Raw genomic sequence first — 18,676 nt, forward strand, 5'->3', positions numbered from 1 at the left:
GCCCTTCTGGCCCAACGAGCCTGCACTGCCCAATTATGCCCATGAGACCAATTAACCTACTAACCCGTACGTCTTCAAAACGTGTGAGGAAACTGGAACACTTGGAGGAAACCCCTGTAGTCATGGAGAGAGTGTGCAAACTCCTTACAGACAGCAGTGGATTTGAACCTGGGTCACTGGTGTTGTAACGGTGTTTCACTAACGGCTACGCCTTTGTACCACCCCAAAATATATCACTGCCGCGAGCAGGGTTCGAACGTGGTGAGGAGACCCCACTGGATTTCAGGTCCAGTGTGTTAATCATCTGGCTATCGCTGCCAATAATCCTTGCTGCACTAAGTTTTAGAGGGGGTGAATGTTTCTTACGGAGATTGATGGGAAGCCAGTTAAATAGGCTACTTCATCATAGAGACATACCACATTGAAACAGAGCCTTTTGTCTTGTCTACACTGATCATGAAGCACCCTTTAGTATTCCTCTGAGATCATGTCAAACCACCTGAGTATTTTTAAAGCTCCACTCCTGTGATCAGCTGGAAAGTTTTCCATCGCACAGCAGATGTATCCAATAGTTGGGGCAAGGTCTGGGGAGCCAGGAGCTGGGTCACACACTGTCTCTGACTGCTTGTTATATGGAAAGTGTAATTACATTCCTAGTGAGCAGTGACAAACCATTTTGAAAATACAGTACTGGGGTTTCTCGGCATTGATTATTAAGGAGAGGGTGATTGTTTCTTTTGAAGTTGGACATAGCCTGCCTCTGTAACGTGTCACATCGGTTCATGCCTAGATGAGGCCTGCTAGCTTGCTTCTTTACTTATTGGGGTGCAGACAGAGCTGAATATTGTTCACCAATCACTACTCAATCAATAGATGTTTGGATACCGAGGGAATTGAGAGACGTGGAGTTAGTGTGGGGATGATGAAAGGCCAGACATGATACTAAGTAGTTGAGCAGGCATGAGTGACTGATTGCACAGTCACTTCTGCTCCTGCTTCTCGTCATGGAGTCATACAAGTATGGAAATAGGCCCTTGGGCCAGCTGATCCGTAACCTACCAAGATCCCCATCTAAGCTAGTCCATCCGCCAATGTTTGGCCCACATCCCCCTAAACCTTTCCTACCCATGTACCTGTCCTAGTACCTCTTAGATGTTGTTAATGTACATGCCTCATCCACTTCCTCATATATGGACCACCCTCCAGGTGAAAAAACCTGCCCCTCAGGTCTGTATTAATTTTTTTTTTCTCTCTCACCTGAAACCTATGCCCTCTGGTTCTTGGTTCCTGAACCCCTGGGAAAAGAAAACTATGCGCAATTGCCCTATCTATGCCCCTCAGAATTTTATATGCCTCCAAAAGATCACCCTTCATTCTTCTATGCTCCAATGGAAACAAATCCTAACCAGCTCAGCCTCTGCACAACTCACCCTGCTAGATCTCCTCTGCACTCTTTCCAGCTTAATGGCATTTCTCCTACAGCAGGGTGACCAAAACCCAAAGCAATATTCCACTGGCAGCTCACCAATGTCTTGTACAATGTGTTCCTGTGTTCTGATCTTAAAACTGCTGCAAATGATGCAGCTCTGGACAATTTCTTTATCAATGTTCTGTAACTGAAATGATTACTATCCAACAACTACAGCTATCTTCCTCTTTGCAATTCCCATTAACCTTAATTCCTGATAGCTTCTCATTGTTAGTTTGACCTTTTTTCTATAAATACATGGTATGGGTATTTCTAGCAACGTCAATATATGCAACCCATTCCTAATTGTCCTTCTGACAATAAGAAGTTAATTGTAATTGAGTGGCTTGCTTGGCCAATTTTGAGGGCAGTTAACTGGACCTGAACTCTCAAACTGAGTACGTCAAAGCTCAGGACAGCGTTCTTTAATGCATAAATGCATAAGTTTCCATCTGAAGCTGGTTCTGAAGATAAATCAGCCTGTTATTTTTAATAAAGTTATGAGATGTGGATATTACTAGCAGAGCCAGCATTATTATCCATCCTGTATTGACCATAAGAAGACAGTGGTTATCATCTTCCTAACCACAGTGTGGTGAACATATTCCCATAGTTCTGCGACTCGTACTGTAGATCCAGAGATTTTACCCAGAGATAATTAAGGAATGGTGTTTAAATAAGTGTCCTTGACAACAGGGTTCCTTGACAAATTGGCAGGGTTCCAATGTGCCCCCTTCCTCTGCCTTTCTAGCTGGTAGAAATCGCAGTTCGGATGATGGCAAAGAAACCTTGTCTGGTAGGTTCCAAATTAAGTTCATCCAGTTTTACCAGTTTTTAAACAGATGATAACCAGAATAAACTTAGCCTTATAAATGAGCAACTTTTTTTCGACTTTATGAGAATCAAGCTGCATGATGAGTTGCTTTGCTTTGCCAGGTTGAATGACGAACACAGTGAAAGCATTAGGAACAGGAGTGACACCTTGGAGAAGCTCAGCTTGGAAGAAAAGAATCTACGTTTGGAGGTAGAGGTTGAGCCAGATAATAAAGGTAATTCTAGACAAGATAATGTGACCTCGAGTGCTGAATTTAAGCTTATGCATGGAGTAAGACGTCTTTTTGTCTCTGCTCCATCTTTTATAACTTACTTTCCACTGCTAGATCTGTTTTATGTTTGAAGATTTATTACATTTGTTAAAGGATTTTACAGTTTAAATACGATGGCTGGAACTGAATTACGTAGCGGCAAAACTCTTCCTGAGCCACAGCAAGCAGAGAAATCAGAGGAAGTTTTTACTTCGGAAAAAATGTTCTCTTTAATGGAACCTATGAATGTGAAGATCGGTACGTTGGATACCAAAATGGATAAATTGACAAAAGCTAATGAATTGTTTGAAAAAACCACCATTGCTATTCAGGAGTCTTTGAAGAGTTTGGAAGATCGATATCAGACGCTTAAGCAGAGTACTCACAGAACTGAAAGAGATTTTGAATTAATGGATCAATCTATTAAAAAACAGGATTTGAAGATGTCTTTTATGGAAAAGAAAATTAATGAGAATACTTTGGAACTATCAAGGATTAAGAAGAAAATGATTGATTTGGAAAGCAGAAATTACACGACGAACTTACGTATACTGGGTTTGCCTGAAAATACGGAAACCGGTGAGCCACTTAAGTTTTTTCGAACATGTTATATTCACTTTTTGGTGACATTCTCGAAGCTAGTCCGATACTGGACAGAGCCCACCGAATTCGACGTTTTAAACCATCAGTCGAAATTAAATCACCAGCCAAAATTAAACCACGTCCTGTAATTCTCTGTTTGCATTATTTCTCAACCAAAGAAGCTATTCTTTGGAATGCAAGGAAAAGGGATAAGTTAATCTATAATGAAGTTCAGATTCGTATAGTGGAAGATTTTGCCCCAGAGGTTTATGCTGAAAGAATTAAATATTGGTAAATGATGGCGGAATTTTAAAATATGAATTGTTGTCTGTCGTTGCGTTATCCAGCACGTTGGAGGATTACTCCACCAAATACTTGTCTAAGACGAATTGACTCTCCAGAAGATGGTTGGAAATTTATAAAAGAGTTTAAGTCCACTTTGCAAGCAATTTGAAAGGTTGATCCTTAGCTGGGAATAGTTTGTAATGCCATTGATGAAAGTCCGCTTTCCGTTTTATCAATGTTCAGATACAGACTTGGTTAACTTACTTCGATCTGTTGTTGTTAGCTTTAACAGTTAATGTAGTTCTGAATTGAATACATATATATTTACTTATTTTTTCCTTGATTCATAAGTCTTTAATATTAGTTGTAGTATATATTAGTATTTATCTTTCTTTTTTGAATAAATGGCTGTATATTTTAAATAGATTTAAGATGGCCGTCGTTAACTCGGTCTTAATTACTGTTAGACATTTTATTAAAATGTATTATGTAATAATATAATATGTATTCTTTGTTATGTCTTTTTGGTGGTGATAATTTTTTTACTTTGTAAATGGAGCTGCCATCTGGAGACAGGGGTTAAGGGTCAGTAGTTTAGCATGTCATTTGCCTATTGGACAATTTCTGGGCTTTTGGAGGAGGTGGGTGGGGCTATCAGGTTAGTTTTTTTTTGACTGGGCAGTCCTGAGGGGTTTCTTTTTGTCAATCATTTTGCTGTTCTTTCCGATCGAGTTAAGCTTCGACTTTTCTTCCGATTTGATACATCCTTTGAAATTTGAACAAATATGGCGACCCTTTATCCAATATTTTCATTTAATTTGATTTATTACTCTTTCAAGTTTTTTTTTTCTCGAGGTTTTAGATTTGATCAGAAAGTTTTTCTCCCCTCTTTTTTTGGTTGTATCCTCAAAATGGACTGCCCAGTCCCTTTGTTTTGTTTGTTCTGTTTAAAATCCAATTTTTTTCCTTTCTCCTTTTAACTGGTAAGAGGAGAATTATTATTTTCTTTTTTTATTATATATTTTATACTAGTTTAACAATATCTATGATTTTGACAGTGTCTATTTTAATTTTGGTTGCTGATATATATTTGAACTAATTCTCCTCTTGATTGTATTTGATGATATCTATGTTTTTTCAAATCAATAAAAAGAAAGAAAGAAAATCACATTAATTTCATTACCTGAATTTGCATTTCCCAGCTGCTGTTGTGGGATTAAGCTCATACCCTTGGATCAATATTCCGGGCCCCTGGATACCATTGCAGAAACAGTGTGTACTGTCTGTAAGAGTCTAGTGGTTGGCTTCTGGCAAAATGATTTTATCTGTCAGCGATTTTTTTTTCAATTTTAGGTGTGAGCTGGACACTAGGACTTACTCTGAATATGGTTCTGAGGAACTTTACTAAATGGTAAGGGGAAAAGGGACTGATGAGAGCAGCTATAGACTTGATGGGCCAACTGGCTTCCTACAATGCTATCATAAGTATGTTAAGTGCGTTACCTTGGATGTGTAGGATGTGTTCTGGTACCATGGGAGGTTGTGCGTGATGTGCGCTCCCACGAGTTTGAAGCTGCTTGGCGTTTCCACTGCTGTCCTGTCAATGTAAAAGGGTGTGTGGGTGATGCAAGTTCTCCTGAAGTTGATAACCATCACCTTTGTCTTGTTGACATTAAGGAGGAGGTTATTTACCTGGGACCAGGTCTCAAACGCTTCCACCTCCTCTCTGTAGGCTGTCTCATCATTGTTACTGATGACCCCCTGTACTGTTGTGTCATCAGCTAACTTGACAAGGTGATTGCTCAGGTGTTTGGCTGTGCAGTCACGTGTGAAGAGTGGGCTCAGCACACAACCCTAGGGGAGGGAGGAGCAATTGTGCGTCCTGACTATCTGAGGTCTGTTGGTTAGGAAGTCCCAGCACCTAGTTACACTGAAGAGTGGGTGTTTGTTCACCAAGATCTGTGAGATAATAGTGTTGAATGCTGAAATGAAATCCAGAAACAGCATTCTGACATGTGTCCTTGTTTTGTAGGTGTGTCAGGGCCAGGTGCATGGCATCTGTCATAGAGGTCTTCTGTCAGTAAGCACACCAGTGAATGTCCAGTGTGGCAGGAATGGAGGTTTTGATAAGTGCCATTGTCAGCCATTCAAAGCACTTCATGATGATTGGTGTCAGTGCCACCAGGCAGTAATTGTTTCATTCTGAAGGTGTAGAGTTCTTTGGTACAGGGCTGACTTGAAGCATGTGGGGACAGCAGTGGGGTTGGATGAGTGATGTGTTGAAGATGCCTGTGAAGACATCAGTGAGCTGGTGTGCACAGTCCTTGAGAACTCAGCCTGGGCTGTTTTTTCTGGCCCAGCTGCCGCACAGGGGTTGAGTCTCTGCCCCTACCTTCTCACGACTGCCGCTGCTACAGACAACGGCTGCTCGCCCGGGGGGAGAGTAGTTTCTGTGGCTGGCATGGTGTTGCATACCTCGAGGCGTGTATAAAACTTGTTTAGAACGTCGGAGAGGGAGGCGTCACTGGTACAGTCGACACTCTTTTTCCTCATGTGGTCAGTAATGCCCATGATGCCCAGCCACGTATGGCAGGAGTTGTTATTGGACAGGTGTCCCTGAATTTTTTTGTGTGTAGGTGACCTTTGCCCTCTTGAAGCCTAAGCTGAGGCTTCTTCTGGTTGCTCAGAGAACTGTTCTGTTGCCGGCCTCAAAGGCAGCGTACTGGGCTTGTAGTAGGGAGTGCATCCCTGCATCCAGTCAGGGCTTCTGGTTGGGCTGTGGGAGGACCGTTCTTGAGGTACCATCATCTACACACTCACTGATGTAGACAATGGCAGATGAGGCACATTCTTCGAGGTCTGCATCTTCTCCATTTGTGGCGGCCTCCTTGAACATCTACCAGATAGTCGGTTCGGAACAGTCCTGAAGCATAGAGACGGCCTCATTTGGCCACACAGTGATGGTCCTCTTGACCGGTTTCTCCATTTTCAGCAGTGGTCAGTATGGTGGGATTAACATTATGGAGATGTGGTTAGAGAGGCCAAGATGAAGGCATGGGATGGCTTTGTAAATACCACATTTGTTTGTATGAACATGGTCCAGTCTGTTCAGCTAGTGGCTATGGTGATGTGTCAGTGGAATTTGGGTAAAATGTCCTGTGGTTAGAAAGGTAGGATAATTGTGTGCGAGTGATAGATCCCATGAAAAAGAAACAAGAAATGAAAAGGTGGGATTGAGACTGGACCGGGAGATCACGTAGCAAGTGATTTGGAGGGATATTGAAGAGCAGTCTCGAGTTGCAAATTCACAAGGTTCTGAATTGATATTCGACTCCTTCACTGTGGTCTTGGTGCTGTTTTGCCTCTCCTTATGGTCAGGACAGAGGTCTGCCCTACTCCAGGTGTCACCAGACTAGAAATAAAGCCATTTTGAAGGGAGCTGTGAGCAGCTAGGCCCCCTGGACAGGTCAACAGGTAAAGAAAGGAGAGGCTTTGAATTTGGTTCTGAATACTGTGACGAGAATACACATATAAATAAGATGTTTGCTGGCCTGGGCTAGCATCAGTGGCATCAGCAGTTGGTCTGCCACCTGCCCTCAGGGGAAGGAGAGATAAGGAACAATGGAGCAGCGTCTGGAGATGTGTAATGAAGGGACGTGGGAGAGAGAGAGCTGTCTGGAGCGGCTCCCCCTTTGAACCCTGAACTGTTTGAAGTGATGGACAGGCGATACCCCAGCAGGGGGATAAAAAGGGACAGGTTCGCTAAGACAGAGACACACGCCACCCGAGGTAACGAGACCCTGGAAGCGGTGCGCCTCTCACGAGTGGGTGAGAAGTACCAGACAACGACCAGGGTGGAAAGGTACGATCAGCGGGAACCCGGTGTGTGTCCGCCCTTGCCTGGGTGCCGGGTTCACTGCAGAGGATCGACTGCATCTGGAGGAGGGATCACAGTCGGTGACCTCAGGTGACATCACCAAGGACCCGCCCAAAAGTTGCTTGTGAGCAATCTCGCCGGTCTGTGAGTGAAGCAGTGTTCTGAATGATCAGTTGTTCCTGTTCTATCTCTCTCTTCCCCCACGTTGTCCATCGCCATGGCAACGATTACTGCGAACTGAACTGGACTGAACTTTGAGTCATTTTGAAATTTGGTCATTTACCCCTAGACAACGATAGAGCTTGATTGATGCTGTTATCTTAATTCTGTGCACATGTGTGTTTATCATCACTGAACTGTTGCATTTATTATCCTTTCGATTACTGTGTTGCTTGTTTCTTTAATAAAACTTTCTTAGTTCTAGTACTCCAGACTCCAACTGAGTGATCCATTTCTGCTGGTTTGGCAACCCAGTTACGGGGTACGTAACAATACCCAGGAGGAACTGGTGGAGTTCTGCAGGCAAAATCTTGGCTTTGACTTGGAGAGAGTAGCTACTTCCTGGGCCACAATTCCTTCCCCCAGTGATCTGATCCCAAGTTCAACATTGACTTCCGAAGGAGACACATTATTGACTGGAAATGTGTGTAGCTTTGGAGTGTATCTTAGCTGTGACATTGGAGAGTAGCTGAATAATAATTTATCTCAGGATATTAGAAGAAGGAACTGTAATCCTTGTACCGACAGATCTGTCCCTGAGACGGTGTTTTCCTCAGTGGAATAGAAGGAGGAACAAAGGGTTCTTTTCCTAGGAAATGTGAAGAATCTCCTCTCTTTTCCATTGCAGCAAGCCCTTGTCCCTGGAGTATGGTGATTGACAGACTGACCACCCTGTTTCTGAAGTTCCTGGAGTTGGTGAACAAAGCCCAGGTCTTGGTGTGGAGACTGCTGGAACTTCACATCATCAAGATCGTCTCGTCCTTTATCATTTGGATCACACTGAGAGAGGTGAGCAGATTAACAGTGAGAATGTGAGGACTCTGACAACTCAACCACACAAGGAGAACAGCATGGACCTGCCAACTACACTGTTCTGAAGTCTGAACAGAGAAATGCCATTTTTGTACAGAATTGACCAGCAGTTACGGATATTGACCAATTGGTAACCTTGTGTAGTTCAAATTCCTTATTTGCAAGAACACTCACCATTCACAATACAGATGTTAGAAGTCAATAGAAACTACAGGCTAACAACTGATGATACGTGGAAATTAAGCTAGTTGTCCCTTAGTCAGAGTTTGTGCCTTACATCAGTTGATTACAACCTAATCTTGTCTCCATATGTTAAATGGCTGCAGTCCCCTGCTGTGCAAAGGGAAGCTTTACTCTTCAAAGACCTTTCTTGCCTGGGCCATCTGCACACTAACAGCAAATTATTGTAGTCTAGAGGACATTATCCTAACACTGCCTTTGCACAACTTCCACAAGAGCAGAAATAAGTAGTGCTGGACTGGGTTGGCTAAACTCAGGAAGCTCTTGTCACACTGCACCTTCATACTTAGTACTCCTGCACTCGACCTGGTTGCAAAGCAAATAGAATGTCTTTTAAATAATAAGTAGCATGGATGACCAGGGTGGGAGACAGGAGAAATTTTGGTTTTTCACATCCTGAAATTGAAGAAAAAATTAACTTGGAATACTGATTTAGATTACACTTGATTCAAAGCTAGGAAACACAGGTTCAAAGATGTGAAAATTAATTTAGGACAGCTGTAGCTTCCAGCATCTGGGAGGCAACCTGGCTCTGTCTTCCGACAAGAGGCTGGGGCCAGCAGTTGAATGAGGCCCTACCAATCTTCTGATCCATAGAGATCTTCTGGTCTGGAGATGTAGATGAAGATGCTGGAATTCAGGAGTGCTGTGGTGGGTAGATCTAAGGGAAAGGATTGAATGTTAGCCAGAGACTCTGGCCCAATGGACATGATAGACCCATCCAATTGATTAAATCATCAATATTTTTACCCACATGGCCAAGTCTGGGGACCCTGACAGACAACAACAAACACATTCAGGATGACTTCGTGTTGAATCGGGTAAGGAGTATTTGACTGGGGAAGAAGAAATAGCAGATATGATCACCACCTTGTGGCCCAACCTCTGATGAACTGACTGCATGGAAATGTATGCATTTAGGTATCAGGACCTTGGGTTATTCTTGGTTCTTCATGGTTTCTTGTTAAATCATCTGATGGCCACTGAGTGTCTCTGAATCTTTTGCAGGTCTCATTGATGAATTACGTCTTCCTAATCCTCTGGGTTTTTGCCCTGCCCTATTCCTCATTCCGTCCATTGGCATCCAGCATTTCTACTCTATGGGCTTGTGTCATGATTATCTGTAAGATGATGTACCAGCTAAAGGTGGTGAAGATATCCAAGTACTCTAGGAACTGCACTCTGGTAAGCATGATGTTGTAAGAAATTGGAGTGTAGTCGACCCGATTACCCTTTTTGCAAGATGTGATCTGACCTTGGCCCTGCTGCATTTTCCTGAACACTAGTGATGTTTAATATCTCTCTTTGTCTTCAGTGCATTCGATGATTTTGCTTCCACAGCCAGCTGGGGATGGAATTCTAAAGGTTCACAGCTCTCTGACAGAAGAACTTCTTCAACGAATGACCCCCCCCCCACCATTGTAAACTTATCTACCGATTTCTAGATTCTTCCACTGAGTGAGGTGTCCTCTCAGCATCCACTCTGTCTAGCCCCCAACCCTCATTCTTCTACTCTCCAACGAATATGGGTTTTTGATGGTCAGTCTGGAGGCTCAGAACCTGTTTCTGTACTTGTAGGGCTTATTTCTGGGAATGAAATGCTTAATTTTGGAATGATTGATGTGCCTGGGCCTGTTCAGAAGGATGAGGGAGTTTCTCAGTGAAACCTAATAGATACTAAAAGGACTGGACAGAGTGGACTTGAAGTGGATGCCTGGAGACCCAATGGAAAGAGAGTCTAAGATCCGAGGGCACAGCTCAGAACAAGGGATGTTCCTTCAGAACTGAGATGCGGAGGAATTTCTTTAGCCAGATGTTGACAAATTTGTTGCAACAGAAGGCTGAGGAGATCAAGTCTTTGAGATGTATTTAAGGCAGAGATTGGTAGGTACTTGATTAGTAAGGGTTATGGGGAGAAGGCAGGAGAATGGGGTTGGAAAAAATTAGCCATGATTGAAAGACAGAGCAGACTCGACATGCCAGACACTCCCATATCTAACAGTCTTTCATATTTCATTCTGTGATTTGCTGAGCAGCCAATGTGCTTGACAGAGAATCCAGAGCCAATAGGGTGGTTGCAGATGACTGGCAGCTCACTTAACCAATCACTGACATTGTTTTTTTTGCGAGGCTCAGGGTCATCCTCAGGATGGAAAATTCAAAGAAACAAGGAACTTTTTTAAGTGAATTCAGGCATGCGTCAGATGCAAATTTTGAGAAATTAATTATTTTGAATTGATGAGAAGCAGCTGAAATCAATGCAAATTTAATTTAAATATGAATGTGTTGTCACACATTTGAAATAACGGGGATGATTCACAGTTTTAATTGCCAGAAAGTGGAAAATAAGGGGATACGATGACATTATGGTGTGCAGTCCATGACGAGCATCTCATTGGAAGATGGGGCGTGGTGGGGACAGGAAGGAAAGCTGCTGCAGGTAATGTGTCTCAGCTGGGCAGGCAGATTGGGGAACTTCATTCTCACCTGTTCCTTCCCTTTATTCCTCTCTCACCCATTTCTCTCCATACCTCATACCCTCCCTCGTACATTATTCTCTCAGAGCCTCTTGTCTTCATACACTAAAATTCAAAGTATATCTGTTATCAAAGTACTTGTATGTTACCATATACTGTAGCAAGACATTATAAGAGGTCCCGCATGGGAGGTTGGCCAGGAAGGTTCAGTCACATGACTAGTGGAGTGCTGGGTCTGTTGTTTTTGTCATATATATCAATGATCTGGATGATAATAACCATATAACAATTACAGCACGGAAACAGGCCATCTCGACCCTTCTACTCCTTGCTGAACACTTACTCTCACCTAGTCCCATCTACCTGCACTCAGCCCATAACGCTCCATTCCTTTCCTGTCCATATACATATGTTGTTAACTGGATCAGAAAATTTGTGAATGACACCAAAACTGGGGGTGTAGTGGACAGTGAGGAAGACGATCAGAGCTTGCAGTGGGATCCAGACCAACTGGAAAAATGGCAGATGGAATTTAATTCAGGCAAGTGCATGTGTTGCACTTGGTTAGAACCAACTAGGGTAGGTCTTACACAGTGAACAGTAGGGCAGTGAGGGGTGCGGCAGAACAAAGGGATCTGGGAATACAGGTCCATAATTCATTGAAAGTGGCAGCACAGGTAGATAGGATCATAAGGAAAGCTTTTGGCACGTTGACCTTCATAAATCAAAATATTGAGTATAGGAGACGGGATGTTATGTTGACGTCTTATGAGACCTAATTTGTGAGTATTGTGGGAAGTCAGGCCTAATTTGGAGAATTGTTTGCAGGTTTGGTCACCTACCTACAGGAAAGTTGTAAGTAAGACTGAAAGAGTGCAGAAAAAAGTTACAAGAATGTTGCTGGGTCTGGAGGACCTGAGTTATAAGGAAAGATTGAATAGGTTAGGATTTTATTCTTTGGAATGTAGAAGATTGAGGGTATGATGATAGAAGTATACAAAATTATGAGACGTATATGTAACTTGCGATTCGACTAGTGGCTTCACCTTGGGGAAGACAGCTCCCAGCCCAGTCAAACTTAAGAAATCTTGTTTGGGTGGATGCTGCGTGATGTATTCCCCTGTTACAAATCAGTAGCATGAAATAACAAACAGTGCACGATATGTGATTAAAGGATTGAGCTTTATAATTCTTAATTTGACTATACGGTTAATAAAGAAACAAAAAAAGAAAAGGGCCCATGTTCATGAAACAGTCTAATGTGCAACATTGGAGCTTGCAGTTCCATCCGTTTGTTCCCTGTCGACCTCTTCCAAGTGTAGCTGACCCTCGGACCCTCGCTCCAAGTCCACTCTGTCCAGTGGTCTACCAACTCTCTCCGTTCGCGTCTTCTCTCCTCATCTCTGCCCGACAAAAGACTGCAAAATCCCTGCTCCCAGACCCACAAGAAAAAACAATATCCCTCTCATTGGATAGCACACATTCCAAAACCCCATTATCTCTAGTCATAGCCCAAACATTGCTGCTACAGAAACCATTTCCTTAGCCGTAAAACATTACAGAGAGGCCATTACATTAGCAGCGAAACCTCACAGCGTGTTACAGATAGATACGATAATTGTAAGCAGGCTTTTTCCACTGAGGTTGGGTGGGTCTACAATGAGAGGTCATGGGTGAAAGGGGAAATGTTTAAGGGGAACATGAGGGAGAAACTTCTTCATTCAGAGAATCGTGAGAGTGTAGAATGAGCTGCTAGTAAAAGTTATGCATTTGAACTCGATTTTAAAGTTTAACAGAAGTTTGGATAGATATATGAATTGGAGTGGTATGGAGGGTTATGGTCATGGTATAGATTGATGGGAGTTGGCAGTTTAAATAGTTTGGTGTGGACTGGGTGGGTCGAAGGGCCTGTTTCTGTGCCATATTTTTCTTTGATTCTATGACTATACACTACCAGGAGATTCACTTTCTTGTAGGCATTGCCAGGAAGAAAGAAATACAGTAGAATTTTACAAAAAAAACTACACATAAACAGTTGAAGACTGACACCTACCAATTTGCAAAATATGACAAACTGAGCAAATAAGAATAATTCTGAGAACATGAGTTGTAAAGAGCCCCTGAAAGTGAGTCTGTAGGTCAAAGAATCAGTTCAGAGCAGAGGTGAGTGAAGTTATCCGCGCTGATTCAGGAGCCTGATGGTTGTAGGGTGAACCTAGTGGGGGGTTGTAAGGCTTCTGTAACTCCTGCCTGATGACCATAGGGAGAAGGGAGCATAGCCTTTTCTCCATTCCTCTCTCCACATCTCACTCTCTCTCTCTGTAGATCATTCTCTCTGCACATCACTCCCTCTGCCGTACATCATTCTTTCCATGCCTCCCTCCCTCCCTCATATATAATTCTCTTCAAACTTCACTCTCTCTTGTACATCATTCCTTTCTTTTGCAAGTTCTGAATTGTTAAGTCTTGCTTCTATTAATAGTGCAGGACACCACTTCAGTTGTATGTATTACAAAATAGGATAATGCATTGAACCTGACGTGTTTGAAGAGATCACGGGAAACAGGTTCCAGTGAGCTGGATGACAAACCACTGGAATTTCAAAACCGGTGGATACCATATTTTTGGAGTTCTATTACTTTCTGTTGCTTCTTCTGTCCCGTACGCAGTCACATTAACATTTTACCTTGTACTCCTCAGAATGGAAGCCAGGAGCTGCAGTCCACGTCTGCTCTGTACGCAGGACCCATTGACCCTGTGTCTTGGTATGGAGCACTGAGGAAGTGTGAAGATGATGTCCTGCCCTGCCTGCAGGTACATGTTTAAAACACTGGGACTCTATCTGGAGAGACTGCGCTCTCACTGCAGATCAATGTCATGCTTCTTGCCCTCTTTGATTGGCTGTTTGGAATTACTGGTGGGAACACTATAGGACTGACCCCAGTGTACAATTTAGACCATGGTTAGCTCTTTGCTGCCAGCTTCCAGCAAAGATTATCTCTGATAAGTGTGTCTATTACTCACTCGGAGAAATCGGCATGAGTTTTTATCACTATTGCTACCAGGAGCAGGTGTTCAAAATTTGCTATAATTCTCATTTCCAGAGTGAAATGAAATTACTGAGAAAACCAAGGCATACTTGCCAAGAGTTTGCAGATGGGACTAGTATAGCTATGCATTTGATTGTCAGCAGAGACTTAGCGAAGGGCCTGTTTCAGTGTTGTATGACTACGTGGCTATGAAAGTTGCTGGCTCAAACCGGCATCTCTACCTTACAATCTACAGAGGGGTAATCATAATCCCCTGGGGGGAAGGGAAGTGTCAACATTTGGGGTCAGGACCCTTCATCAGGACTGGAAAGGAAAGGAAAGGATGTGAGAAGCTGGCAGGTGATAGGTGAGACCAGGTGACAGTATGGGGGGGGGGTGAAATGGAATGTGAGAAGCTGGAAGGTGATAGGTGAGACCAGGTGACAGTATGGGGGGGGGTGAAATGGAATGTGAGAAGCTGGCAGGTGATAGGTGGAAGAGGTGATAGGTGGCTGAAAAAGAAGGAACCTGATGGGAGAAGACAGTAGACCATGGAATAAAGGGAAGGAGGTGGGGAACCAGAGGGAGGTGATGAACAGGTCATAAGGGTGGAGAAAGGGAAGAGAGGGGATGAGGGGCCACCTGAATGAGGGAAAACAGAGAAAAGTTGTCACTGGATTTTAAAGAAATTGATGTTGTTGCTATCAGGTTGGAGAGTACCAAGACAGAATATGACGTGTTGTTTCTCTAACCTGTGTCTGGCCACAGTAAGGCAGTAGAGGAGGCTGTGGATAGACATGTTGGTGTGGGTATGAGAAGTGGAATTGAAATAGGTGGCCACTGGGAAATCCTGACCCCAGCTAAGGACAGTTAGTGTCACTCACCCTCCTGTGCATTCAAATCTCACTTCGATGTCATGATGAAGTGCCTCGGCCAGAAATGTCAAATATACTCTTTTCCATAAATGCTGCCTGGCCTGCTGAGTTCCTCCAGCATTTTGTGTGCGTTGCTTGGATTTCCAGCATCTGCAGATTTTCTGTTGTCAAATTTCACTCCAGAGACTTCTGGACAGAAAGCCAGGCTGACGCACAAGTGTGTGATATGAGGAGTGGTATGATATCTGAGGTGCCACTTTTTTTGCATGTGGTGTAAAAATCAGAACCTCATCTGTTCTCTCAGATAAAATCCAGGAACCATTATGAAGGAATCCTAGGGAGTTAACCCCAGGGACTAAAGCAATGTTAATCTATTAATTGGTGTCATGTTTCTGTTGGGGAAGCTGTCTGCAGATTGACTGGGGTATTTAGTATGTTACAGCAATAGCCATACTTGCAATCATCCTGTACTGTAAGGCACTTTGAGATACCTGATAGAGATATAAAAATGCCAGGCTTTCATTGCCTGGTACATTTCCGTCTATACTAGTTTTCGTACTGACTTACATACCGAGATAAAGTAAAAAGCTTTTGCGTGTCATCCAATGAGATCATGCCATACATAATTATATCGAGTTAGTAAAAAGAACACACAATGCATTGTGAGGTGTGGCAATTACAGAGAAGGTGCAGTGCAGGTAGACATATAAAGTTCAAGGGCCATGAAGAGGTCGACTGGGAGATCAACTGTTCATCTTTTACAGTATGCGAAGTCCACTCAAAGCCTGAAAGCAGCAGGATAGAAGCTGGCCCATGGGAAAGTGGAGAGAATGACAGGTGTCTGCTCTTCAGAAGTGCCCTGGCTACCACAATCGTTCTCTTTGGACCTTCTGTATTAACAATTTCAGTACCCAATTGTATTCCTATACACTTCCTCATTCTTTGCTTCTGAGATACTTCCAATACTTTACAGAACCAAGTCATCTGTACTTTTGGTGTTGTCAGTATCAATTTTGTATCACTAACATATGTTGTGAAATTTGTTGTTTTGTGTATAGAGTAAGACATCAAAAGTTACTGAAAATTACAGTAGAAAAGCAAATCGTGCAAAAAAAAAGGAATACTGAGGTAATTTTCATGGGTTCATGGATTGTTCAGATATTTGATGACAAGGGGGAAGAGCTGCTCCTAAAGCATTAAATGTGGATTTCATGTTACCATACTTCCTCCCTGATGGTGATAATGAGAAGAGAGCACATCGCAGGTGGCGAGGGTCCTTAATGATGGATGCTGCCTTCTTGAGCCACCGCGTTTTGAAGATATCCTGGATGGTTTAATTGATTTAGCTAGTTGAAAATAGATTTGTAATCAATGCTATATACCAGTGACAATGTGATATACTGGCCTGTGTCAGGATACCACAACAGATCATCATCCAGTCCTTTATGTTGTAACTACACCTGTTGCATCTTGTTTGTTTAGAGCCACCTGATTATCCTGGGTTTGCTGGCATTCGAAGTGACTGTTTATCGCCATCAGCAGTACTACAGGCTCCAGAAAGGGTTAAAGACACCCTTGACAGGGACCCTGCTGGACAACATCACTCGGCTACATTTGGATGATGGATTATGGAACTGCATCAAATACTTTATAAACTATTTCTTCTACAAGTTTGGGCTAGAGGTACAGTTTGCCTAAAGGCATCCATTCCTCTTTGAGAATTTCAAGAACATCAGTTAATGTGGATTTCATTGTCAACTTGATGTGTCCACAACACTGACACAAGGGTAGAAAACGTGCCACAATGGTTTGCATTTCACATTGTGAGCTCCAGTTCAAAGGTTAAAAAAAGTTTCAGATTTTCATATATTATGAACAACTCAGAAATTTGTATTTCTCCAGATAGCCACAAAACAAAGAAAGAACATGAAAGTTGTTCAGGGAGAAACATCAGGCCCACCACCACCCCCCCCCCCCCCGTACAACAAAGAATGGCATCAACTTCCAAAACCCTCTCCCCCACACAAAAAACTAACAGAACGTCAACACTTCCCCTCACACAACAAAACGGAAAATGAACGGGTGATTGAAAAAAATGCCTTTAGTTCTTTAGTTAATACACTAAAACTCCATTAATCTGACACACTGGTTACATTGATACCAGACTGGCAGATTTACCAGACCATTAGATGTTATCTCATTAATACAATATTACACTTTTAATTTATGACTTTTTTTAGATGTTTCACAGTGGTGTAATAAACTTTCCAGTTAACCCAGTGAATTTCAAGAGATTACAGGAAACAGGGTCCCTGTGCGCTGAAAGGGTGCACAGAAGTGGGGTCTCAGTGAGCTTCAAGGGAATGGACTCTAAAGTTGGTGACCAGACCACTGGGACTACTGAACCATCCAAGGTTTGTGTGTGAAAATCCAAATCCTGTTCTTAGAAACAAAATATAAAGGTTGTCTCAGTAAACGTGAGCATGAGTCTGTCAGATTATTGAGGAAACTAATTCAGGACCTTTAGGGAAGAAAGCTCTCCACACTTTCTCATGTGGACTTCCAGTTCTGCACAACATGGTTGGGTTTGACTGGGTAGGCAGTCAGGTGTCTCAAGCCATTGCTAAGAGTTCAAGGATGACTCTTAGTGACTTACAACAGCTTGGACTGGAGATGACAGCCTTACCAGTACACACCCCTGGCATGAATAGTGGAAATATAATCATTTGGTAGAAGCTGTAGACAGAGACTGTTGAGGTTCCAGTACATAATTCTCCATAACTTCTACCACCGCCAACAGGATCCCACCATGAAACACATCTTTCCCTCCCCCCCACTTTCTGCTTTCCGCAGGGATCACTCCCTACGCGACTCCTTTATCCATTCGTCCCTCCCCACTGATCTCCCTCCTGGCACTTATCCTTGCAAGAGGAACAAGTGCTACACCTGCCCCTACACGTCCTCCCTCACTACCGTTCAGTGCCCCAAACAGCCCTTCCAGGTGAGGTGACACTTCACCTGTGAGTCTGTTGGGGTCATTTACTGTGTCCAGTGCTCCCATTATGGCCTCCTGTATATCAGTGAGGCCCAATGTAGATTGGGAGACCACTTCGCCGAACATCTACACTCCATCTGCCAGAACAAGCGAGATCTCCCAGTGGCCACCAATTTTAATTCCACTTCCTATTCCCATTCCGATATGTCCATCCACGGTGTCCTCCACTGTAGTGATGAGGCCACATTTAGATTGGAGGAACAACATCTTATATTCCATTTGGGTAGTTTCCAACCTGATGGTTTGAATGTCGATTTCTCCAGTTTCCGGTAATGCCCCCCCCCCCCATATCCTTCACCATTTCCCATCCTGTTTTCCTCCCCTCACCTTACCTCCTTGCTTCCTATAGCCTCCCCCGGTGCCTCCCCTCCCCCCCCACCCTTTTTTTTTCTTCCATAGCGTTCTGTCTCTTTCACCAATCAACTTCCCAGCTCTTTACTTCATCCCTTCCCTCCAGGTTTCACCTATCACCTGCTGTTTCTTTTTTTGGCGTGTGCCTCCGTACATGCGAGTCTGTGCGTCTGTGCGTGCATGCATGTCTGTGCATCTGCGCCTGTGTGTGCGTCTGCGTGTCCACGTGTGTGTCCGTGATGATGTCTTTTTCATGGCTTTTACAAGGCGCGGAGCGAGAGAGAGAGAGACTGTGTGGTGCGCCACTCCTCACAGACATT

General features: G+C 43.3%; 1 protein-coding gene across 2 annotated transcripts in view; it reads left to right on the top strand.

Annotated features, from left to right (window-relative positions):
- The window catches only part of LOC134342897 (piezo-type mechanosensitive ion channel component 2-like), a 240,104-nt gene that overhangs the window by 93,288 nt on the left and 128,140 nt on the right, over positions 1–18,676 (top strand). The window contains exons 18-23 of one of the 2 annotated variants that reach the window (XM_063041568.1): positions 2,405–2,517; positions 2,668–3,132; positions 8,145–8,305; positions 9,578–9,754; positions 13,747–13,860; positions 16,433–16,633. In XM_063041568.1, the coding sequence (XP_062897638.1) occupies positions 2,405–2,517; positions 2,668–3,132; positions 8,145–8,305; positions 9,578–9,754; positions 13,747–13,860; positions 16,433–16,633 (1,231 nt within the window). The remainder of the gene's footprint in view (positions 1–2,404; positions 2,518–2,667; positions 3,133–8,144; positions 8,306–9,577; positions 9,755–13,746; positions 13,861–16,432; positions 16,634–18,676) is intronic. The other variant, XM_063041569.1, reaches the window with a different exon arrangement.

This window comes from Mobula hypostoma, chromosome 2 (assembly GCF_963921235.1).
Source record: "Mobula hypostoma chromosome 2, sMobHyp1.1, whole genome shotgun sequence".
Taxonomy (NCBI): Eukaryota; Metazoa; Chordata; class Chondrichthyes; order Myliobatiformes; family Myliobatidae; genus Mobula; species Mobula hypostoma.